The sequence below is a fragment of the Tamandua tetradactyla genome, chromosome 1, assembly GCF_023851605.1.
Source record: "Tamandua tetradactyla isolate mTamTet1 chromosome 1, mTamTet1.pri, whole genome shotgun sequence".
NCBI classification, from domain to species: domain Eukaryota; kingdom Metazoa; phylum Chordata; class Mammalia; order Pilosa; family Myrmecophagidae; genus Tamandua; species Tamandua tetradactyla.
This window is the reverse complement of record NC_135327.1, coordinates 228765584-228792713: the sequence shown is the minus strand read 5'-3', so window position 1 is coordinate 228792713 and position 27130 is coordinate 228765584. Positions and strand designations below refer to the sequence as shown.

The window sequence follows — 27130 nt, the reverse complement described above, 5'->3', positions numbered from 1 at the left end:
ACCAAAGTTAAGAAATCTAATAAAACCTACTGCTGTCAGCCCAGACCAGCACAGGCAGCAGCCAGAGCGCCCAGACTGTGCCCTCTCCTACTCGCCCCAGGATCCCTTTCTTCTTCCTCCTTCCCCTCCTCAGCCCACGCACAGAGCCTCTTACCTTCCCACCTACCCCCTGCCCCCTGCCCACCTGCTCCCCTTTCCCTACAATCGCCTGGCACCTGCAGAGTGACCAAAGATTTGACCCCTGCCCAGAACACTGCTCGACATGGACGCTGGTGTGACTGATGGGTTCAATGTTCCTCTCACCATCCACGGAAATGGGTGGAAAGGAAGGTGGCAGCATCATCGGAAAGAAAGGAGAATCAGGTAAGAAGATGTGTGAGGAGAGCGGTGCACATGTCAGCATCTCAGAAGGGAACTGTCCGGAGAGGATTAGCACTCTGCCTAGACCCACCAGCACCGTCTTTAAAGCCTTTGCTATGATCCCTGACAAGCTGGAAGAGGCCATCTGCAGCTATGACCAATAGCATAGCTGCCAATACACCACCGGTCATCCTGAGGCTGGTGGTCACGGCTGGTCAGTGTGGCCCTCTCACTGGGAAAGGTGCGTATGAGATCAAGGAAATACAAGAGAGTACCAGGGCTTAGGTCCAGGTGGCAGGGGATGTGCTCCCCAACTTACTGAGCAGGCCGTCACTGCTGCTGGATTCCACAGACCATTATTGAGTGTGTCAAACAGATCTGTGTGGTCATGATAGAGACTCTCCCAGTCCCCCCTGAAGGGAGTGACCACACCAGCCCAAGCCTTCCAGTTCTCTGGTCATCTTTGCAGGTGGTCAGGCCTATACCATTCAAGGACAACCAGATTTGATCAAGCTACCCCACTTGACAATGCAACAGTCTCATTTTCTTATGGCATGTGGCCACAGTAGATTCAGGGCAGGTGTGGAGGCAATGTGCTCAGACTACTTCTCACGAACCCACCATTCCAAATAACTTAACTGGCTGCATAATTTGGTAAAAAGGTATCCAATCAATGAGATCTGTCAGCTGTCTGGGACATGGATCAAAACTGTGAACCCATGGAAGGATCTGACTGATAGGCAGGTTATGATCACTGGGTCTGCTGCAAGCATGAGTCTGGCTCAATTTCTAATCAATGTCAGGGACACTGGATTTTATGTAGAGAAGCCTCTGCTGCATCTACATCTGCTTCCCTGTCCAGCTACCAAGCATGAGTTCCTAATGTTCAGAGTGAAGTGGCTTTCCTTGGAAATGGGTGGCACGGGGAGCAGTTAGAACGCTATTCACCCAGAATTCCTTTCCACTGTTCACCACCACCTGGGAACCATCTGTATAGACTCTGAGCAGTCAGTGATCCCAGGTTTTAAATAGTTTGCAAATTTTCATTTTCTACATACTTTACCATCCACTCATGAGTTTTTAATTAAAGTGTTTTAATTCCTTTCTCTGATCAGCTGTTAATGCTGAGATCCATATTTAATTTCACAAGCTTCTCCCCCCTTTTTATTGGCTCCAGTTTTTTCCCCTGTTTGTCATGGAAATGTAAGAGGAGAATATCAGTACATTACAGTTTACTTTTGTAATGTCAGGAATTTTTCAAAAAAATTTAAAAGATGGACTGGAGCCTTTTCTCTGTGAACAGAAACTGGATGCCATAGTCGGGGGGAAAACATGCTGTGGTCAGGGAAAGGGCTATCTCCACATGCTGGTATAAATGTGAATTATTATATCACAGCCTTTCTGGAAAGCAACCTTAGAAGATCTATTAAAATCAAATTAAAAGATAGAGTCTTTTTCCCAGCGAGTCCCCCAGATATAAAAGAATTAGCATGTAATTGCATGTGTATACGTATATTTGAATATATGTGCATGTGTACAAATGCCTGTTTACTATTTTCCATTGATATACAAAACTGATAACATAATGAATGCTTATTAATATGAAAAATGATTAATAATTATTGGTTATACATTCACACTAAGAAACATTAAATCTCTATTAAAAAATATAGAAGTAGCGTTAAACTAGTTGACTACATCATAGAGATTTTCATGAATTTGGGTAACAAAAGAAAGATGTAGAAAATATATGATTCCATAATTGTAAAACAATATTTCTCCAAATCCCCATATGTGCATGTGTGTATATCATATAGATATGTTCAAATGTTATTATACAAACATTGAGAAACATATGAATGAATATCTATGAAACATATGGGAAGAGAGAGAATGTAGAATCAAAAAAAAAAGGAAAAGAGAAGAGAAAAAAAAGAGAGAGAAAAAAAGGAAAAGGAAAAGAGAAGGGAAATTATGGTAAAAAATAGAAAAGATGAGTATTTCCATATTTTTCTAAAATTACAGGTATAAATATAAAAATAAAATTTTAAAATATGCATAAGTCTTACGAAAATTCATATTTCTAAAGTGAAAAACCAATAGCTGAGTAAATATTCAGAAGCAGTGGACTAAGACTAAGCATTTAGGATCTCACATATATGAATAACTTTTGTTCTTTATTCAAAACTAAACGCCTCTTAGAAAACATGAATAAGTGAATAAAAGATTTCAATTTTCCAATTACTCTCATCTTTCCTCCAATACCTAGTTTTTATAAAATCTATATAATTTGCATGGGTCCAGACATCACGAATTTGGGGGTCATGAACACATCATTATTTATATTTCATTCAAGGAATCCAATCTAACATTTTTTAGCATCATGATGAATTTTATAGGGAAAATTTTGAGTGAAATAAAAAACAGTATCTAGATGCTGGTACAGTAAATCTTATTAAAGTACTAACAAGTTAGAGGCTTCAAGTTAAGATAGCTGATTCTTGATAACAGGTAAGCCTGACAAAGTCAAAGAACAAAAATTAACCAAACAAAACAAACCACCACCAACAACCAAAAACCAATAAACAAATCAATAAAGCAAAAATAAAACCCCATGATTCGTTAAATCTTGTGAATGAAAAGATTTCCCTTTAAAAAAAAAAAGTGAATTCATTCAATAAGACTATTATAGACTATGAAATGAGCAAAATGTTATCCTACCAGAGTCCTTTGGTTTAAAAAAACAGCAAGGAGTACTGGCCCAGAAAACAACACCCTGGCCCAAGCAGTCCCTTACACACTCAGAAGCTTACACTCCGCAGGAACACTATGAGCCCACTGGCTGAGGATTCTAGGCTCTCAAATGGAAGGCACCCACCATGCTCAGGCATTTCACCAGACAGTGGTTTGGGTGTCTCTTCAGGCCTGACTAGCACAGGAGCGAGCCTCCAAGAGGCCAATCAGCAGGAGAACCGGTTTGAGCAGGAACAGCTTAGCAGGCAGAGGGAGTTTCCTTTTGGAAAATATCAGATATTAGTGCAATAGATGCTAGCAAAACATGAGGAAAAGGAAGGACATTTTATACAGTTTTGAGCAGTACAGAACTGAAAAAATGGACTATGCCAGAAAAGCTATCAGGATAATAAGATCATGTCATAACATGAAAAGAGGCAAGAAAGAGAAAATAGGAAGTCAGAAAAAAGTAGGTGCTACTTGGCAACCCATGTGCCCCCTCCCCAACTCACCTCTCTCAGCCTCATCCACTCCTACCAAGCTCCAGCGAGCTGCCAGGATGCAACCCTGAGCTGCACGGGAAGAGGTTCTCAGTGCCAAGGGGGGCAGCGCTAAGGCCCAAGCCAAGCCCCCACAAAACACTCTTCACCCCCCAGCATCCCCCCATGCATTCCCCTTCCTTTCTGGTGCTGAGGTACGAAACCTTGGCACCATCAATTCTCCCTTCTCTCTAACACCCTGTGTAACACAGGAAACTATTGTCTCTACCTTCAAAATATATTCAGGAATCCCATCACTCCTAACCTCACGGCTCCACCCAGACCCAATCTTCACATTTCTTGCCCAGATTTCTGCAACACCTTCTAAAAGGGCTGTGTTTCAGTCTGTTCTCAACTGTCTCCCAGTGTGTATCAAATCACATCCCTCTTTGGCCCAGTCCTCCGATGCCCTCCCTTGTCGGCCCCCTGACCTGACTCCAGCACTCCTCTCCTTGCTGAGCCCCAGTGCACTAAGGTTGCAGCTGCTGCTCTGTGGGGACATGCCTCCCGCCCCCACCGGCCGTTCCCCACCTGCCTACAGGCCTTTGCTCAAACACCTCCACCTGAGGCCTGCCCAGCCCACCTTATTGAATGGCAGCACACCTGCCGCATACATCACCGCTCACCTGGGCATTCTTCACTGCAGGTGAGTGGTGATAGCTTACACTGCTAGAATATAAACTCCACCGAGACCAGGGTTCCCATCTACTTCATTCACTGCTGCACTTGCCAGTGCCTAGGAGAAAGCTGACTGGCCAGCCAATAATAATCACTGAAAGCACTCCCCAGGTCGACAGACCTAAGATTAAAACCAGCCTCTCTGAGGCTCTTGCCTTTAAGAAAATGGAGTGAGGCATTTCTGGGCTCCTCCCCCCACCCCATCCCCACCTTCCCCACAGAAGTTTTGAGCAAACAGCAAGAACTGGCAGAAACTTCTTCCTTAAAGCTCCAGAAAACAGTTAAAGCACTGCAGTAAAATGACGCACACCGAATAAAGAAAAAGGCTACTTAGAGTGGCATGCAGCCAGTACTCCTCCCTCCACCCCCAACCAGCTCCCTAGGCTGGCCTCTAGTCCTGGTTCCAGACGGAGCAGAGTGACCCTCGTGCACATGCAGGGATCATGTACAACTGGTCCAGACTCCCTGGTGGCACCTGAGGTAGTCACCCCAGGATCTGTCCTGCGTGTAGAAGGCGAAGTAGCTGCCTGGGGCAAGATTGCTGGCCATAGGGCATACAGTGCAGTACACAGGACCAGGAGGACATTCGTATCCACATAAACAGGGGAATTCCCCAGGACACACGCACACAACCAAGACAGGGTGCATGTGCAGAAAGGATCAGGAAGGCTCCCACACTTTGGCCTGAAGCTATTCCTAAGCCCACTGTATGGATAAGTTCTGAAGGAGAGGACTCACACTGGGGAATCAGCAAAGACCTGGAAAAGTGGTTTTTTAACCTTTTTTTGGGGGGGGGGGGTGTCAGCTCTTGGCATTCAAGAAAAGCTCTGTTATAACACTAGCTGGATACAAGCTTAAAGAACAGATGCCTCAGAGTATAAATATCGGTGATAGCACATTCAAACATTAAAATGCTCCAGTCCAATAAAAGAGTAAAACATACAAAGAAACAGGAAGCAATGACCTAGGCAAAGGAGAAGATTAAAGCATTAGAAATCACCAATGAGGAGGACCAGATCTGGGATATATAAAGACTTTTTGAAAATGGCCTTAACTATACCTCAAGAGCCAAAGGAAAACATGGAGAAAGAATTAAAGGAAATCAGGAATATGATAGGTGAGCACAAAGAGAATATTAACAGAGAGAGAGAAATTATGAAAAGGAACCAAACTGCTGAAGAACACTGTGACAGAAATTTAAAATTCCCTAGAGGGGTTTGACAGCAGATTGGAGCTGGCAGAAGAAGGGATAGTGACTTGAAGATGAGGCAACTGAAATCATCCAGCATGAGGAGCAGAAGGAAAAAAGGATGAAGAGGCGTGAACAGAGCCCAAGGAACCTGTGAGACGCCAGCAAATTAAACAAAAAGACATGCATACACACATCCAAGATGCTCAACAAACTCCAAATAGGATAAACTCAAATAGTGTCACACCATGCCATACTATAATCAAACCATCAAATGCCAAAGATAAAGAGCGAATTTTGAGAGCTCCAAGAGAAAAGCAACATGTCACATACAACGAAGCAATAAGATTAAATGCTAATTTTCTCATCATAAATCATGGAGGTAAGAAAGTGGAATGATACATTTAAAGTGTTGAAAGCAAAAAACTGCCAACCAAGAAATCTGTATCCAACAAAACTGTCTTTCAAAAATGAGGGTACTACATAGGTAAATATAAAATCCTATACTGTACTTTTGGTTTGTAACCACTTTCCCCCATGTGACAGAATAGACAGTATGTAAAATAACATTTAAAATCTACATGAATGGGCAAAGTATAAAGATGAAATCTGAGACAATAACAATATAAATGGGGAGGGACACAGACAGGAGTAGAGCGTTTACATACTATTGAATCAAGGTACAATTTAAGGTGGAAATTGTCATTACAAAGGTGACCACTGAGAAAAAATATAGAGAAAAGGGAAGAAGAAGAGAATCAAAATGACACACTACAAAAAAGCAACTAAATACAAAAAAAGGCAATAATGAAATAACTGAGGAACAAAAAACATACAAGACATACAGAAAACAAACAGCCAAATGTTGTGAGTGAATTCTTCTAAAATGAAAAGACAACCTATAAAATGGAAAAAAAATATTTCCAACTCATATACCTGAATATATCCAGATACAATAAGAGTGCCTACAACCAACAACAAAAAGACATACAATCTGATAAAATCATCAGGCAAGGATTTTTGAATAGACATTTCTTCAAAGAAAGTGTCTAAATAGCCAATAAGTAAATGAAAAGATGCTTAATATCATTAACCACTAGAAAAATGAAAGTCAAAAACTGTGAGACACCACTTAACATACATGATTATTAAAAATCTGAAAATAACAAGTGTCGGAGAGGATGCAGAGAAATGGGAATCTTTGTGCACTGCTGGTGGGAATGTAAAATGGAACAACCACTGAGGAAAACAGGTTGATAGCTCCTCAGGGTTAAGTGTGAATCACCACGCGTCCTGGCAATTCCACTCCTCGGTGTATATCCAAAGAACTGTTAAGGGACTGGGACAGGTATCTGCACAGCGATGTTCATCGCAGCATTGTTCACAACTGCCAACACGGGACAGGTATCTGCACAGCGATGTCCATCACAGCGTTGTTCACAACTGCCAACACGGGACAGGTATCTGCACAGCGATGTTCATCGCAGCATTGTTCACAACTGCCAACACGCGAAAGCAACCCATGTGCCCATTAACAGACGAATGGACTAAAAAATGTGGCATGCCCATTCAATGGAATATTTTTTCAAACATAAAAAAAAGCAAAGTGCCAGTACATGCCATAACGTGGATGAAACGTGAAGGCATGTGGTTGAATTAAATGTCAGACATAAACGGACAAATATTTTATGGTTTCTCTTAAATGAAATATGTAGAATAACCAAACTCTTAGAAACCAAAAGTAGAATAATATTGATGAGGGGTGGGCAGAGGGGAAAATCAAGAGTTATTGCTAAATTTGTATGAGCTTTGGTTTGGGATGATGAAAATAGTCTGGAAACAGATAGCGGTGAAAGTTACACAGTATTTTCACTTCAATGTCAAAAAGCATTGAGCATTTAAAATAGTTTAAATTATTTTTGTTATGTATATTTTACTGCAATTAAAAATAAATAGTTTTTTTTTAATGAGGGTGAGGTATGTCACAATTAGAGCAGCTTCATGAGAGATTCTAAAGAGACTTCTGCAGGTGACACTGAAGGATGACAGACATCAGACTGAAGCCACATGAAGAAATAGAGATCGCCAGTGAGGGCAACAACATGGGTCATCACAAATGCCAGTATTATTGTATTTTTGGTCTGTAACTCTACTTTTTACTTCCTACAGGATCTAAAAGGCAAATATATCTAATGTAATGATAAATCAATGGTTTTAGTCTCATTATATATAAACATGCAACCTGTAACAACTACATAAAGGTATACCACTGAAATAATATACCACTGAAATTAAGTTCATATCTAAGCAAATGAGAGTGTTACAGATCTAGGAAGGCTAAATTTAAGCTGCATGGTAACTACAGAGAAAATAAGGGGGAACATGCAAACTGACCAAACAGAAATTAGAGTGCAGGTTGCCAGGGTGGAGGGCAAGAAGATCAGGGTATAGGGACAAACGGGTATAGGGTTTCTTGGGGGAAGATGAAAAGTTTCAGTTAATAGAAAGTGGAAAGGGTACCACGACACAGTGAATGTGATTAATCCCCTGACTGGAATGCTTTGGAGGGGGTGAGATGGGAAAATTCATGTTGAATATATATTTCCACAATTGAAAAAAATTAGGCAATGGAGGCCTAAAAGGTCATTTTTGGGGACATACGAAAAATTTTGGAGTGTAGACTGTAACCTTTATATCAATGTCAAATTTCTTGAACTTGATAGCTGCATGTCAGGTGGTTATATAAGTAAATATCTTTGTTATTAGGCAATGTATGTGGAATTATTAAGTATTCAAGGAGCATGATATATACAATCTACACTCAAGTGTTTAGAAAATGTATTGGCAGAAAGACGGACAGATAGAATGATACAATAAATTTAGCAAAATGTTAAAACTGGTAGATCTGTGTATCTGGGTGGAAAGAAGTTGAAGTTCTCTGTTTGTTTTATGGGTTTGTATTATTTTTGTAACTGTCCTATAAGTTTGAAAGTATCGCAAAATAAAAAATTAAAGAAAACCCAGCCTTTGCATTTACTTTTGTCCATAGTCCTTTACCATTCTGCAAAAGGAGAAGAATTTTAATATGAGATTTATATACATAAAATGATTAGCATGGTACCCAAAACACATTAAGCACTCAATACTTAGCTATTTTAATATAAGAACTGTGCAAACACAGTATTCTGATGCTTTAAAAAATATTATCGTAAACAAGATGTACAGTGAAGGGTACTTCTAGATCAAGGGAATCCTGACGTGCAGAGGGGGCAGGGTGGGCCAATGAAGGGAAAGGACAAAGGGCTTCTGGCAGCACCAGCAAATATCTGGTTTCCTAAGAATTCCACATCACTTTCCAATAAAAAGATCATCAGATGAAGAGAAAACCCTGAAGGGAGGCACAGCATCATTTGTCCATTCAGTTGTGTGAATCAGATTTCATTCAGTTGTGTGAACTTGGTGGCTGCTAGGGATAACACCAAATACAGTGCTAGTTAAGCAGAATATTTCCTTTACTAGAAATTATGTAGCATCTACTACTATGATTTACCCTCTTTTTCTTGATACCTTTATACTTTCAGGTTTGGGGGATTTTTTTTTATCCTTGATATTGCAATAAAAAGTAACCACAAATAACATTTGAGTATAATATAAAGGTATCAAAAACCTAATACAGTGCCACCAGAATAACACACGCACACAAACAGAAGGCCAAGATTGTTTGAGCTTTTCAAAACAATCCTTACAATTGAAGTCTGACATATTACCAGGCAGCGCTCAACTCCTTTATTTGGAACAACAAGGTAGAGCTGGGGGAAAAGACACTCTTAGAAACTACCTCATCAATACTTATTTTGGCTATATACAGGGAATCAGTTATAAAAAAGAAGCCAGTGAGAAACAGAATACAATAAAACAAGAAAATGTTTAAAAATGTTTCCCTTTCTTCCTTCCTTCCTTCCTTCTATCCTTCCTTCCTTCTCTCTGTCTTTCCTTTAAAAAAAAAAAAAAAAAAAAAAAAAGAAGCCAGTAAATTTGTTTATATTAATTTTGGGGGTGTTTCATGACCATTGCAAGTGTTTAAATGCCCTTTTAAATAAACATTAAAAATTCACTTTAAAAAGCTGTACAAAAATTCCGCTTCCAGAAAGAGGATGTAGAAATACTACACTGAATATTATATATAAAACAGACAAGAAGTTCTGAAGACTTGAGGGAAGAGGGTGCAGCTGCCAGATGCAGCAGGACCCGAAGGCCACCGTGGCATGGGTGCCTAGGTGTTGTCCTGTTGTCAACATCCCATGCCTGGTGCTGGAAACACTGGCAACCATGAAATGCCAACACACACAGACAAAATCAATACCAACAAAGTAAAATAACAAAAGTCCATTCTCTTTGGTGGAAGGACCAAGAGGAGCAGCATGGCAAGGCGACCCTTTTAGACAATAACTGCTCTACTCCAGGCCAACCTCACAGAAAAACCTGCAGTCAGCCTTTTCCCATGCCAGCAGACATCCACCACAGCTGGACTGCCATGTGGCCCCCAGGGTCCCCAGCAGGGAGACATGTGAGGAGGCTGGGAAGGAAGCCTGCACTTTCATCTCTGCTGAGGGGTAAAAAGCTACCCCCCCGCAGCCCCCATGGAGTCAGGAGGGAACATCCACCCAGGGGCCACGAGGAGCCCCTGCCCCTCCCTACAGGGCTTTCACCCCTACCCAGTGGGAACAAGGGCCCTTCCCACATCAGAGGAGGCCAGGGGAGGGGGAATTCTCACCTATGCTGCACGGTAACAGGAGCCACAACCACTCCCTCTCCACATTATCACAGGCCAGGTGAGGGTCTGGACTTGTACCCAACCTGGCAGTAATAAGGGGCCTCCCACCATGACCATGGAGCAGTGACTGAAACGAGGAGCTAAAGTAGAAGATGAACCAGAGTCTCATAACAAAATAACCAAAATGTCCAGGTTTAATTAAAAAAAAAATCAATTCTCATATTAAGATAAGGAGAATCTCAACTTGAGTGAGAAAAGATAATCAATAGATGCTACACTGGTTTTTAAAGTGTTAGGTGCCCTAGAGTAGCTACATTCTGTTAATCTTAATGCAACCGTGTGGGCCATACCCATTGCAGAGTGAAACCTTTTGATTAGATTATTTCCATGGAAATGTGGACATGCCCATTCAAGGTGGGTTTTAATTAGTTTACTGAGTTTACTGAGGTCCTTAAAAGAACCAACATAGAGAGCAGACACAGATGCTTGAGAAGCCAATAAAGAGAGGAGACACAGACATTTGGAGAAGCAGAAGAAAGTCCCCAGCAGAAGTCTGAAGGACACACAGGAGTGAGAGAGCCATGTGGAAACCAACCCAGGAGAGAAGGGCCAGCAGGATGACACCATGTGCCTTTCCCTGTCACAGAGGAGCCCCAGGGCTGCTTTTCCTCCAAGAAGGAATCCTCTTCTTGGTGCCTTTATTTGTACATTTTCATGGCCTTAGAATGCTAACTTGTAACTTAATAAACCCCCCTTAAAAAAACCAATCCATTTCTGGTATATTGCACTCCAGCAGCATTAGCAAACTGAACCAGATGCCAACAGGATGAAAGGCACATTAGAATTATCTAACTAGAACTTAAAAGCAGTTACACAAAAATGGCTCAATGAGCAATTACAAATACTCTTCAAACGAATGAATAAAAAGTTCTCAGCAGAGATACAAAACATAAAAAAAAAAAAGAGAGAGAGACAGAAATGTTAAAACTAAAAAAATATACTAACTGGGTGGTGCAACGGTGGCTCAGTGGCAGAAATCTCACCTGCTGTGCTGGAGACTGGGGTTCAATTCCCAGAGACTGCCCATGTAAAAAAAAAAATACTAACCAAAATTTTAAAACTTAATGAATAACTCAACAACAAATGAAGTAGACAGAGAAAAGAATCAGTGAACTTAAAGACAGAAAAATAGAAACAGCCCAATCTGAAAAACAGAGCAAAAATAGACTGGGTGGGGGCTTGGGCAGAGAGAACAGAACTTCTGAGATTTGTAAGGTAAGAAAAGCTTGAACACTCATGCCAATGAAGTCCCAAAAGGGAGGAGATGCAAATGGGCTGAAAACCTATTCACATGAATGCTGAAAATGCCTTCAAGTTGGCAAGTCATAAACCTACAAATTCTAAAAGATGCACAAACTCCAAACAAGATAAACCCAAAGAAATCCACACCAAGACACATGATAGTCCAACTTTTGAAAACTGGAGACAAAGGAAAAACTCTTGACCGTGGCAAGAAAAATAAGACCTTACCTGTAGGAGAAATACAATTCAAATGACAGCAGATTTTTCAACAAAAACATGGAGGCTAGAAGGAAGTAGGACATTTTTCAAATATCGAAAGAAAAGAACTGTCAACAAAAATTCTATATCCAGAGAAAATAACTTTCAAGAATGAAAGGGGAATTGAGACATTCTCAGACAAAGGAAAACTAAGAGAGCTTGTCACCAGCACACTGTTCTAAAATAACAGCTAAAGGAAGTTCTGTAAACAGAAAGGAAATAAAAAATGAAGAAATCTTGAAACATTAAGCAGGAATAAAGCAGAACAAAAAGAGTAAAATATGGGTAAACACAACAAATTTTCCTCCTCTTGAGTTTTCTAATTTGTATTTGACAATTGAATCAAAATTAAAACATTAATATTATGTAGATAAAATATTGAAAACAATAATATTATAACTGGGGGGGAGGGTAAAGGGATGTAAAGAGAAGTAAGGTTTCCTCTATACTTCACTTGAAATGGTAAAATCGGACACCAATAGAGTGTGATGAGTTATGCATATATTAGGTAATATCTAGAGCACCCATAATAAACCACCATGTAATTCCAAAAAATTATGCACATTACCCATAGGAACATAGTAAAAGGAAAACAGAAATTAGAACCATAAAGAACAAACAGAAAACAAAATATAAAAAGGCAGACTTAGGGCCTAACATATCACTAACTGCAATGGTATAAGTATACCAATAAAAGGGAGAGATCGGCAAAGTGGATAAGTACCGTAATCTAACTACATGCTATTTATAAGACACTCACTTTGAATATAACAACATGGATAAGTTTAAGGTAAAAGGGTTAAAATGATATGTCATGCAAACTTTAATCAAAAGAAAGCAATATTAATGTCAGATAAAGTAGACTTCAGAGCAAAGAAAATTATCAAGCACAGTCAGGAATACTGCATAATGATAAAAGAGTCAATCCACCAAGAAGACACAACAACCCTAAATGTGTACGTATTAAACAATAGAGCTGCAAAATATGTGAGGCAAAAACTGATAGAACTAAAAGGAAAAATAGACAAATTTCCATTTTAGTTGAAGATTTCAACACCTTTCTCCCAGTGACTGATAAGAAATGATAGAATAACTTAACAGTATGTCAGCAGGGATACAGAACGTGATAACACCATCAATCACCTGGGTCAACTGGCATTTACAGAACAGTATATGCAAGAACATCAGAGTACATCTTCTTGTGGCTTGGGATAACATTTCCAGTGATAGCATCATACATGCATTCAAAAGTACCATGTTTCAATATATATGGAAATAAAGATGATATATTCTGGATAGCTTTTTAGATCACTCAAAGAGCAATCTTGGTGATGACAAAAATACCTGTCAAAAATGTTACTGAAGAGCTTTAATAAGTTGCTCTAAGTAGTATGTGCATAGGAAAGAGCAACATGGTATTTCTAAGTTCATTACTTCATTCAACCAATATTTACTGAGCACCCTTCACGTCCCCGACATTAGTATATGCACTGGAGTTACAGCTGTAAATAAGGAGGAGAAAACACCCTCATCCATGATGCTTCTAAACTAATAATAGATTATTATATGAAACACGTCATTTTAAATAGGTTTTCATATACAAATGAATAGTAAAATTTTGGCGTATTTGACTAATCTATAACCATAAATGTTTATACATTCAATTGGTTAAAGAACTTTATTTCAGTGGGAAAACTAAGATTATATTATATCTGGTCATGTATAGCATTATGACTGGAAATATTAAGGAAATAGTAAATTTACATTTGAACTGCATGATTTTTAAAATTCATACTTCTATTATTATTAGAACAAAATATCTACAATAAAATGTGTTCTTTAGATATTTTTTGTCATCATATAAACTCCTTTGGGACTAGGGCTCCCATCATGTTTTAGAATACATGTTACATAAGTGACAGCACAAAGCTATATGCCTTTTGTAAAAGAGCTGAGACAGTGCTCTGCCATCCATGGATGCCCTATATTACCATGGACAGAAATGTCCTAACTTACACTGGCCCTATTCCTGCCCTACCTCTTTGTTCTTCCCCACCAACTCTCCTGAATCAACCTACAAATCAGCATCAGCATGAAGCTTCACGAATATGAGTTTTCTAGAGTACCAGGCTTCCTTTATCTTAATGGAGGTGATATTTCCCTGTCTTGATACAATAAAAAAAGGCTCTTCTATGCCTAACCTTCTCACCAAGTATTTCACCCAACCTGTCATTTGTCCCCTTGACACCCAGGCTCAGATGCATCATTGGGCCCTGCAACAGGGACCATGAAACAAGAAGAAAAACAACTAATGTCTGGAAATATTATTTCTGCTGGCATTGGAATGTTCACTGTAAGTTCTCAGAAGTCAGTGCTACTGATTCAGAACAAAAATCAAATAATTAGAGGATGTAGAAAAATCATTAACACTTAATAATAAGATGGTATATGGGAATTCTGTATTTTATGTGTGACTGTTCTGTAAGCCCACAACTTCTCTAATAAAGAATAAAACTGTACAGAATTTCTATTTGGGTTGATTGTAAAGTTTTGGAAGTATATGGTGATGGTAGCACAACCTTGTATGTGTAATTAACAGCAAAGAATTATATACATGAATGTGGTCAAAGGGGGAAATTTTAGGTCATATTTACGTTACTAGAATAAATTAGAAAAAACATAGGACTGTTACAACATAATAAACTCTGTTGTGAATAATGGACTATAGTTAATAGTACAATTATACAAATGTTCTTTTGTGATTAATGACAAATGTCCCACACTAATGCAAGTGTTAGTGATAGGGTGGCATGCTGCTTTGAAACCACTATGTAACCCAGAGAAGCCATGTTCTAATCTTAATCCAATCTTGTGGCGGCAGACTACTGTTTGGGTGTGACCTTTTGATTAGGTTGTTTCCATGAAGATGTGACCTACACTATGGAGGGTGGGACCTTTTGATTACATGGAGATATGAGCCCACCCATTCAAGGCGGGTCTTGGTTTACTGGAGTCCTTCAAAGAGCACACAGAGAGAAAAAGAGCTCAGAGCCATACAGAGAGCAGATGCCTAGACACAGACATTTGGAGATGCAGAAGCAAAGAAAACCCCCACTGTAGAAGCAAGAAGGACCCACAGGAACTGAGAGAGCCATTCTAAACCAATCCAGGAGAGAAGGGCCAGCATACATTGCCATGTGCCTTTCCCTGTGATGGAGGAATCCACATGCTGCCTTTCCTCTGAGAAGGTAACCTCTTGTTGGGGCCTTAATTTCAACATTTGCATAGTCTTAGAATTGTAATTTATAACTTAATAAATCCCTATTGTAAAAGCCAATCCATTTCTGGTATATTGCATTCTGGCAGCTTTAGCAAACCAAAACAGGTGGCTTTGGGAAAAAAATATACTCTAAAGTAAACTATGGACTATAGTTAATAGTACAATAATAAGATTCTTTCATCATTTGTAACAATGGTACCCACAATAATGCAAATACAGCAAAAGCCTATCTTTTCTGCATGATTCTTCTGTAACCTATAACTTCCCTAATAAATAAAAATTATTTTAAAAAATCAACACTTAAAAAGTCTCATATACTATAAATATGTAAAGACTTCAAACCTAAACCATAAAACTGATTAAAGGTTTATGACATAAGTGCCCCAAAACTTACAAACAGATAGCAACAATCTTTTCTGCATAAAGATTTCCCAGAAGGATGATACTTTTTTTTAAGAAATTACCCTTTTAACTTTCCCCCCTTAAAAAACACCATTTTAAAAGACTACCATGTCCTACTCAAAATAGTTTTGGTATAACCCTCAGAGAATACTGCACAATCTCAGCAGTAAAGCTGATAGACATGAGGACAGATTAGCAATTAGGTCATGAAAATGGGCAACATAAAATAGTTATTGCTAATCTGCATGAGCGCCATTTACTCAATTAAGTAGATGGAAATATTATTATGAACTCAGTAGTCCAACGAGCATCTTTAAAATTAAGAAGGATGGGGTAAATGAAACACCCACTGGGGAATTTGGGGTATGTATAAATTAATTCTAGAGTATACTACGCAGAATGCTGTAATGAAGTTAACAAAATTAATTAAAAGATTCTTTGCATGCAGCCATTAGAGACCACTTACAAAAAATACATGTCCATCTCTGACATTAACAGTTAACATGACTGTTCCCTCAAACTCTCAGTGTCAATCCCATCGCCCTTTCTAAATCCACCACTGAGCTCCAAAACAAGAAAGAGCCAAGCGTGATTATTCAGAGCCTGGTTGACCTGATATGAGCACAGCTTCTAATATGCTTTCTGGGATTTATCTATTGTGGGTTTCAGCAACTGGTAAACCAGTGATGACTTTTCAAACTTTTTAGAAGACTATTACCCATTTTCTGAAGAACAGAGAAAGTTTTCAGATATTTACATAGTTGTAAAATTTGTGCTTCTTTATATTATTATTTTTATTAGATAATAATAACAAAATGAGGAGGATTATTAAATCCGTATAAGAAATGCCATCAAACTCTTAGGCAGAACAAAAATCAGTGAACCATTTTGAAAATATGGTCACTAACTTCAAAAGGAGTTTTTGCATTATGGAAATACTTCATATCTAGCTCCTATTTTCAAAGAGGAAATGCAAATTCTTAATGTTTTACTATTAGAGCATTCTAACACATATGCCAAAATTATAACAATTAAGTGGTTTGTTACGCAAACTACATAAAAATGATAATCTGCATCTATAAGACCAATAAAATGCAATGTATTCATTTTGCCTCTACAGGTAAATTATGGGTTAGTTTGATATTTTTTCTTATAAATGTGATTTTTTTTCTCCCTTTTGACTAGCCTTCAAATGTTCAGAAATTTTTCAAGTAACAGTTCTATTTAAAAATAATAACTATATAACTATATGTAACCATACAAAAATTATGTTATAGAATTTCCTTGATTCACTGAACTTAATTAAACCATTTCAAAATCACTGTAGGAACAGCTTCGTTTTCCATCTCAGGTTTAATACAACAATGACGATCGCGCCTCACCCCTACACCTGGCACGCACATCAGCCAATCTCAACCTGTGCTCCTCATTCACCCCACTCCTCCTTCTCAACACGTCTGCTGCGAGCAGTTATGGAGAGCTGATCTGAATATTATAGTCTATTTGTGATTGCTGAATCTTCTTGGATTAAGTTCCGTGCTCCTGGAAAAAGTATCCTCCTGAGCGCACCCCCCTCAGGTGACACTCGTTGACTGTGCTTCAAGGAATTGCCTTCATGCACATTTTCATTTTCTCAACTACTAAGTGGCAGGACATAGGCATCACCAAGATGATAAAACAGAAGCAGTCCATTTCTCAAGCTCTCCAGACTGTACAGGGAGGGAGGTCAGAAAATGCCCCTAAAGATGGCCTCGTGCTAACCCTAGAACTTGGGAATCCCTGACTGTGCGTGGCAGGAAGGAGTCTGCAGGTGTGATTAAGAAGGAGAGTGTGTCCTGAGACAGCCCAGTGGGCCCCTGTCCAGTCACATGGATCTGTAAAAGCAAAGAGCTTTGTTGGTTGTGGTCAGGGGGAGATGTGACGGTGCAGGAGGGTCAAAGGTGCAACACCCCTGGCTCTGGGGACAGAGGACGGGGCCACGAGCCAAGGACTGCAGGCAGCCTGGAGAAGCTGGCAGAGGCCAGGGGCCTCCAAAAAGGAATGCAGCCCTGTCCGATAAACCTTGATGTCAGCCCAGGGGGACCTGTGTTAGACTTATGGCCACCACACCTATAAGATAAATTTGCAATTAAGCTACTAATTTGGTTGTAATTTGTTATAGAAGCAATAGAAAACGAATACTGGAATCATCTACTCCAACCTGTTCTTCTGACAACTATGGAAATTAAAATCCTCAAAGTCAGAAATGTAGGCAGTGACAACGCACTCTCAAGTTTGGAGAAAACATAATTCTCTCTTCTCAAGCCATGGTTTGGCATCAGGGCAAAGAAAGAAAGAGAGGTTTCAGGCAGCCGGGGGCACTGGCTATCAGCACTTCCCGGCACTGATGTGTGAATCCCATGGTAGTCTGACTTGGCGAAGTCTCTGCTATGGGCTGCAGGGCTAGCTCTTCCTGTAGCCCCGCAAGCACCCAGGTTATTCTGCAAATGTCTGTCTGCAGGACCATGAACCGGCCGGGGCCACACACAGCACATGTTCCCCTGGGGAGCCAGGGAGGGGGGCAGGAAGCCAGCCTGAACCAGAGAAACCCAGGATGGAATTTTTAGAAGAATACAGATTTCACCTCCACAGATTCAGTCCACTATTTACTGAGCAGTTACTATGTGCCAGGGATTCTTGGAGATATTAGATAGTTCATGGTTGGGAACAAAACAGATACTAAAGCCCCTACCCTCATGAGAATCAGATAGCAAACATAAAAAAATAAATAAATGAATGCTAAGTGATGTTAAATGTTCCAAATAAAAATAAAGCAAAGCCCCTAAATAAAGTAAAGGGGATAAAGTGTATACGGGTAGGAAGAGAGAAGATATGGCAAAATTAGATAAAAGGACCAGGGCTTGGAAATGCCTATTTTATTTCTATGTGTGTCTAACTCTTTCAGTATCAGCAAGAACTAGATTCATGTCTTCAGGGTCCGTGGGAGACCTTGGTCCACAAAGTCAACCACTCAGTCAGAGGTTTTCGTATCATACAAGGTCGCTGCCAGTGAGACAGAGATGTCCCAAAGAGAAGTCACAGGCATTCTGAGATTTCCATTTGCCACTGCTATGACACACAGCGGGTCAGGATCGATGCGTTAGGCTTAGCAGTGAGCATCAGTTCTAGCTGCAGTTCTGACTTGGCAGACACTGGATGGTCCTCAGCTTGAAGAACCGTATCAACCCAACATCAGGAACCAATTATGGTGTTATAATCAATAATATAATACTTTCTACATATAATAAAGTACAAGTGACTACTTAGGGAGCGGTAAAGAAGGTACAGAAAATTTAATGACTACAGAATTTAAGGGAAAATCTAAATTCAAACAATTAGTTTTATATGATATTGTTAACACAGTAAGACAATGTTCAAAACTCACTTTGAAGAATTTCAAGTTCAGCTCTGGTCATTGCATCTTCCTTTTCCTTCAATTTTGTTTCTTTATATTTAGCATAAAACTGCCCAGCATCCTTTAAAAAAATTACAATAAATTAACATTAAAACACCAGTTTGCTTTTACAGCATTTCCTATTTAACTTCATTTTTTTAACATGAGATTTTTTTTAACTTTTTATTTTGAAATAATTTTAAACTTATAAGATAGCTACAAAAACAATACAAACCTCATACAAAAAATTCCAACATGCCACCCCTCCAATACCCAGATTCATTAATTTTAACACTGTAACATTTACTGTTTCCTTACTCGTTTCTTTCTTTCCTTTCTTCTCTCTTTCTCTCCCTTCCTCCCTCCTTTCCTTTCTATACATCTATCTATTCATCTACCTATTTTCTAAGCATTTGAGAGCAGACTGCACATATCATGCTCCTTCAACTCATAATACTACCAGGTACATTTTCTACAAAGATATTCATTTATGTAATTTTACTGTGTATGTGCAAACATAAAGCTCAAGAAATTTAGCACTGATATAAAGCTTACATTCTATAATCTTTTTATTTCAATAATGCCCTTTCGAGCCTTTTCTCCTCCATTCTTAGATCCCATCTAATATCATGTATCACATTTAATTGCCATTATCTCTTTAGTTTTTCTTTCTTTCCTCCTTTTTAAACAGCAGACACATATACAACACAAATCTTACCATCCCAAACCTTCCCAAGGATACTGTCTAGTGAGAATAATGACATTCACAGAGTTGCAGTACCTTCACCAGCACCCATTACTAGAACTTTCCTTTCACTTGAAACAGAAACCCTACACTCATTTTTCATGGCCCCTGCCCCCACCTTTGGTAACACACTTTACTTTCTGCCTCTGAGAGTTTGCATGTTCTCTGACATCATTTTTATAGTTACCAGGAGGCTTACACCGATCAGCGTACATCTATAACAATCCTCTTTGCTTTGATGCAAACCTAACAAATTAATAGCATATAAAAGCCATGTTCCTATACCCCTCCACCCCTGTACCCCCACCTTGAATGAGAGTTCCTGACACAAATTACATACTTATACATTATGAGTCCAAAACAATTTATCATCGTATTTTATACATTTCCCTTTTAGATCTTTTTGAAAGTAGAAATCAAAAATACAATAGTATTGTGGTGCACAGGTGGGTCAGTGGTAGAATGCTCACCTTCCATGTGGGAGACTCGGTTTCAATTCCCAGACCATGGACCAAAAAGAAAAGAAAAAAAATACAATAGTACTGGCACTTAGATTTACCGTCATTTTCTTTACCAAAGGTCTTTATTTCTTCACGTGGCTTCAACTGCCTGGTGTCCTTCCCTTTCAAACTCAGGAGTCCCTGTAGCATTTCTTGTAGGACTGATCTACTGGCGACAGACACCCTCAGCTTCTGTGTATCTAGGAATGTCTAATTCATCCCTCATTTTTGGAATTCAGCTTTGCCAGATAGAGAACTTTTGGGATGGCACTCTTCTACTTCCAGCTCTTTTAATTGTATCATCTTACTGCCTTCTTTCTGTCTCCATGGTTTCTGATGAGAAATTGGCACTTAATCTGATTGAGGCTCCCTTGTATGTGTGTATTACAGCTCTCAGAATTTTATCTTTAACTTTATCTCAGAATTCCCTAGTTCGATTATCACATGGTGCACTGTGGATCTGTTTGGGTTTATCTTGTCTAGAACTCGCTTTCTGTCTCTCTTCTTCTTCTGGGACTCCCATAATGTGTACATTGGTACACTTGCTGGCATCCTACAGGTTCCTTGGGCTCTGTTCACGTCTCTTCATCCTTTCTTCCTTCTGTTCCTCAAACTGGATGATTTCAATTATCTCATCTTCAAGTCACTGCTACCTTCTTCTGCCAGCTCCAATCTGCTGTGAACTCCTGTTTTAGATTTCTGTTACTGTGGTCTTCAGCTGTTTGGTTCTTTCTTATAATTTCCATTTCTACATTGATCTTCTGTTTGGTTTCATCTATTGTTTTCTTAATTTCCTTTAGTTCTTCGTCCAGGTTTTCCTTTGGTCCATAGGGCATACTAAGGACCTTGCTTTTTCGGTCCGCAATGTCCCAGGTCTGGTCCTCCCCCTGGCGGTTTCTAATGCTTTACTCTTCTTCTCTGCCTGGACCATTGAGTCCTGTTTCTTTGTTTGCTTTGGAACCTTTTGTTGAAACCTGGACATTTTGATATTTTAGTTTGTTAGTGTGTTATCACTGGAATTTAGACCCTGAGGTGTCTGTTCCTTAAGCTTGTAATCCAGCTAGCATTATGACCGAGTTTTCACTGAATGACTGGAGGAGGGGGGAGGGGAGGGGAAGGAAGAGGTGAAGAAAACACCCTTCCCAAGCTTTGCAGACTGAACTACGCAAGTACTCTCCTTCAGGCATATCCATTCAATGAGTTCAGAGAATAGCTCCCAGCCGCAGTGTAGAGACCTCCCTGATCCTTTTTCCCAGTGTCTTGTGTTGGGCATGTGTGTGGACCTAGAACTCCCCCATTCCCAGGGATACAAATATCGGCTCTTCCCTAGGAAATCACTTCCTCCAAGTTCCAGGCACTGCACTGTGTGTCCCACAGCCAGTGATCCCCTGCCCCAGGCAGCACAACCTGACTGCTGTACCTGCGTTCTGCAGGAGAGCTCAGCGAGCTGCCTCTACATGCAGGGCAGGTTCTGAGAAAGTGAGTCCCTCAGGTCACCAGCAGAGAGACTGGGCCAGACATGCATGCTCCCTGTATGTGCACAAGGTTTACTCTGCTCCCTCCAGGCTGGGACCAGCAACTCACACTGGGAATATGAACGGATCAGCATGGAACTGGAGAGGGGCTGGGGAGCGGTCAGCCAGAGCACCAAAGGTCTCCGCGCTTTTACTTGCTTGCCCTGTTACTACAGTCCTTTAACTGTTTTCAAGAGCTTTTAGAAAGATGTTTCTACACTTCTCGTTGATTGTCAAAGCTTCTATGAGGACATGGGGTCCCATTCCTTCAACTTCATTTCAAAGGAGTATATTCACTTAACAAAGTCTTTCTTTGTGTTGGTATTTTCAAATTTTATCTTTCTATGATTTTTCTCTTTCTGAGCTGATTAAAGACTGAAATTGCATGAATGTAATTTTAAATAAATCTTTTCTCTCAGATATGGAAGGAAAATTCTCTTCCTGTTTTCTTTCTGATATTATTTCTTCAATAGTTCAAGTACTATTGTGTAAACACAGAGCAGAAAAACACATTTGCTGAACCAAACTATTCGGAATAGTATTAGCTCTATTTTCATGCTGGTCACTTAATTCTCACAGATTTTCAAAATTATTACATGCAAATAGTGATATCTGCAGTGGCAAATATGTTAAAGAAAATTAGAGCATACAAATATCAGGTTTTGTTTTTTTTTTTAATGATTGAAGTTCAGCCTTGATATAATTCCCAGGCAGTTAAAGAAATGTGTCATTACAGAAAACAACTTAAGGTAAAATAATAAGAATAAAAAAAAGGATGTATCCATCATGCAAACTAGGGACTGATCTGTACTGATGCACCCTTTTCAGAAAGTTCACATAACCGACTGAAAGAGCTTCTCACTGCAGGGGGAAAAAAAAGAAGAGCAAAAATGCAGTCCCTTGAGGGCATGGATTTTGAGGGATTTAGTCACCATATCCCCAGGACCTAGCCAGGCAAAAGTTAGGTATTCAATACATCTGTTGAACTGAATTAAACTCCTTGAAGATTAAGTCGGTAAATCGCAAATCTGCTTATGAAACATGTCTGACAATATTGATACAGGGGAAAGCTGTCATTCCTCTCTGTACCACCCTTTGAGAACAGAAACAAACAGTTCCTATCACAGAGGTTGAGGACTGAGGACACCCACTGTACCAACAGTAGGCTGTCACAATAGTCGATAGTCGATAGTCGCTAATGACTAAACAAGCGCACAGAGTGGAAGTCCAAGTAAGAGAAGAGGTGAGATGTCAGCAAGGTCCTAAAGACAGACCGGGCCACAGGTAACACAGACATGGATACCCACAAGCTGATGCACTGGCGCACCTGGCATATGGAGACACTAGTAATCATTCCCCACCATCCCTTTACTCAACACATATTCTTTAGCAACACCAGTAGCAGCTGCCAGGCCACATGTGCTATGCATAACACTGTCTAGGTCTCCATGTAAGCTTTGCCCTCTAGTTAGAATATTCTATTCCCGTCATGATTTTGATGAACTCCTGTGCATCCCTGAAAACCCCATTCTATAGCCACACACTAGCAGCTGCCAGGCCACGTGATACCATGCATAATACCTGTCCAGGTCTCTGTGTAAGCTTTGCCCTCTAGCTATAATATTTTACTCCCATCATTATTCAGATGAGCTCCTATGCATCTTGGAAAAACCATACAAGCATCACCTCCTTTGCAAGTCTTTTTTGACCTCCCACAGCAAAGTAATTCTCTCTTGTATCTTACTCTGTACTTAAACACACATCCATGACTGTTTGTATCATGGTATATTCTCTCCTAGAAAATCAGAAATGTGACAGAAGGACATGTATGCCCAGAGCGTAGTATCTGGCCTAAAGTACCCACTCAGTAAATATTTATTGAATGGAACTATTTTGACTTACATGAGAAATATTATAAAGAAGGACTAATGTGGAATTAGAAACAGAAGAGCATCCACAATAACTCTAGGATAATATTCTCACACTATAAGATTCTAAAAGCAGAGAAATCATCAACCCATTGAAACGGTTTTATTTCTGCCAGGAAATAAGAGAACAAAATCAATCCTTGGCTCTACCTGATTCAGACATAAATACATCAACACTTAAATCTTAGCAGAGAATTCTGTCTTTTTATCTATAAACACTCAAGTTAAAGAAATGAATCTTTCCTGTGAAATCTATTAGGGTCATGTCAGAACTCTTCTACTCGATAATGAATTCAGGAAATAGGGTATTCCTACAATCAATGAATCTGTATAAAAAGATGAATCTCTTATTCTTTCCTCCCTTCCATTTCCACTTTTATGCTTTCACTTCATTTCTACCAGGGTTTTCACAAGCCCTGGGCCAGCTAAATAATGGTATAATCCAAAGTGTACAGGGTTCGTGTCCCCAACTCACCCCCCCCCACCATATCTATACATGATGAAATTTCAATGGGTTTTGGGTTAAGGTTTTATGGCCCCTTAATATCCCCTCATTCCCCTCCCCCACAAAGTCAACCCTGGAAGAGTATTATTTTATTTTAAGCCATATTAGTCATTTATAGCTTGGTACGAATGTACGAATGAATTCATTACAGCTTTCCAGAGAGTCGGTTAGAAGGAAATAGTAGGAAAGAAGAAAAGGTGGGGAGGCCTTGGCTCCATGAGGGGAGTGAGAAGATTGCCAGGGAAGACCAGAAGAGCACGGATTAGCACCTTTAGAGGGGAGAGGAGGGAAGCTGGGATCAAGCACCCTGGCACAGCAGACTGCTGAAGAACGTGGGCAGCAGGAGAAGGTCTGGGAGAACCACCTGGGAGAAGGTCTCTGCTCTGCCTCAGACGAGCCATGTGACACTCAGGAGATGCTCTTGCTTCTCCTTCTAAAATGGGTCTGATGAAAGAGCCTGCTCGGGGGCTGGGGGAGGTTAACAGGGCAGGACTGGGGGGCAGCACACCTCCTCACACATGGCAGGCCTCACTTCTTCACTCAGCCGAGGCTGCAGCCTTCACCAAAATGCTTCCTGTGTCCTCTATCATCCCGTTTCCACGCCTGCACCTCACCTCAGAGTGAGCCTTCTGCTGGGCAAAGCAGTCTCTTCTTAGAGGCCCGGCTCCTTACAATGTTTTGCCTGCCACAGTCAAGATATTCCACTAAAGTTCCTCTTTAAAATATTCATTAGATTCCAAATCACACCATGAGAATTTCAAAGCAGCCAATCACTATAACATACTCCAAGAGTCTCACTCGCTGTTTGACCCAGGCAATATAACCCATCCTCCTTTTGCTTCATTTCTAAGCATTTATTTAAAGTATTCCTCAGCCTTTTCCTTTTCTTCACATTTTACTTGCACTTTCAAATTATAATTGAAATATGTCCACATCAGGAAGCATTAACTCCTTAGTACGTCTAAGATCTCAACTCCACTACACTCAACTCCACCTGGACCCCATCATCCTTGTGTACAGTTTGGGGAACCACTCCTTAGGGTGGGTACTGAGACACTGGGAAACCTTAAAGGGAAAGTAAACAAACAGTGAAGAAACTTGATATCATATCTCATAAGGGGCAGGAGATGAGAAGATCATGGATGGCCTCATAACCACCAGAGAGTATCTTGAGGGTCATCACAGCCAAGAGTGATGTAAATTATTATATATGGTTCCAGAGACAGAAGTTCCCATCCTGGGAAAATATAAGAAAGCATTTTCTAATAATGAAAATCACCTGCAAATGAAATATACTAACATTGGAGGTAAAATTCAAGAGGCCACGTGGCTCTTCTTTGAGGTGTGCTCCAGAGGGCACATGTGCATTCAAAAGGTGGTGAACAGTATCAGCTGTTCTCAGCTTCGCCCTCCCATTCTTCATGAGGGGCGAATTCACACGAACACGACAGACAGGGAGGGAAAATAAACACAAAGTGCTATTTTGAGTCCAGAACAAGCCTCCAATTTACCTACACAGGAAGTTACAGATTTCCTGAGGATATAAACTTCTTATCTAAATTTGTAGCCCTAGTACACTGCTTGGCAAGTAATAGTCATAATAACTATTCAATAAACATTTATCCATAATAATAAATATAATATTCACTTTATTCATTGAGTATTTATTAAGAAACAATAAATATTCAATGAATGAATGAATGAAGGCTTACATGAGTCAACGAGGACTCTGGATTGCCAAGATTTAGCTCTATGATGCTGTATTAAAACTATGACACTTACACTGTTCCAAACAGAAAGAGTTCCTAGCTACAAGAAACTCAAAATCCTTATGAATGAGCCACATGTAAAAGTTTTTACTCTAGAAGCAACTCCCTTAATGTTTAACAAGATTTCTTGAAGAGCTGTCCATTGACCTGCACAGTTGACAAACAGGGATTGGTTTAACAGTGTAGGACTATACATGGCCTACTGAGAGAACTGATATGTTATGGGTTCTTTGTGTCTGGTTGTGGGGCCTGGGTTCCTGCACAAGAAGCTGTTATCTACTCATTTACTGAGGTACTATTATGTGTGGAGCACTTGGCTAGGATGTATAGGGTTATAAGATAATTAAGACACAGTAGCTGCCCTTAAAGAGATCACACTGCAGTTGAGGAGTCAAAGGATGGGTAAAAAATAACTATGAACCCCAATCAAATATGAAATATAGACTATAAACACCACCACAACAGGGATTCCTGTCTTCTATTTTTTCTCATTTGTCTATTTCTGGCGCCTAAAGGAGTAAATGGCATACAGTAAGCACTTATTTGTTGAATAATTTGTTGAAAGAAAGAATAGCGCTCCCCCAATATACGGGTCTGAAAGGATTATATACCCTGGAAAAGCCATGTTTTAATCCTGAACCAATCTTGGAATGCCTTAGATTGGACTTTTCCATAACCTTACCTTAATTTGGACATTATCAGCCTTAGAACTGTAAACTAGCAACTTAATAAATTCCCCTTTTTAAAAGCCATTCCATTTCTGGTATATTGCATTCCAGCAGCCAGTAAACTAGAACACCCAACATTCCATCTCTGTTTCCCCACATTTTCTCATCCTCCTGAGATGAGGTGGGGTCAATATCAGGTGCCATTTCCAGGACAGAACACAGGAAAGCACATAATCCTCAGCTCTCTGCTGTGCCCAGTGACCTGGTGGGCTGTAAGCTCTAGGTGATGCAGCCATAAGATGATGGAGCCTTCCTTGCTCCCAGCCCCCGATGGGCTACGTGGAGCAGAATGTCCCCTCTCCTGCCAACCTATGACGGACATTAGGTCCCTGGAGTCTCAGGGTGATGTGTGCCTATCCCAGTCTATCCGTCCACGTTAATACAGATAATGAGCGGTATAAAGGTAGCCTGGAGACCTGACCAGGATGGACTTCCTAACGATGGTCATGGCTGATCTCCAAGTATCTCTGAGGTCAGCGCGTGGTGAGAGGGG

At 40.0% G+C, this 27130-nt stretch overlaps 1 protein-coding gene across 2 annotated transcripts in view; it reads right to left on the bottom strand.

The window, feature by feature from the left end:
- The window catches only part of DNAJC1 (DnaJ heat shock protein family (Hsp40) member C1), a 231150-nt gene that overhangs the window by 115722 nt on the left and 88298 nt on the right, over positions 1-27130 (bottom strand). For both annotated transcript variants that reach the window (XM_077154278.1, XM_077154271.1), the window contains one exon: positions 18940-19030. In XM_077154278.1, the coding sequence (XP_077010393.1) occupies positions 18940-19030 (91 nt within the window). The remainder of the gene's footprint in view (positions 1-18939; positions 19031-27130) is intronic.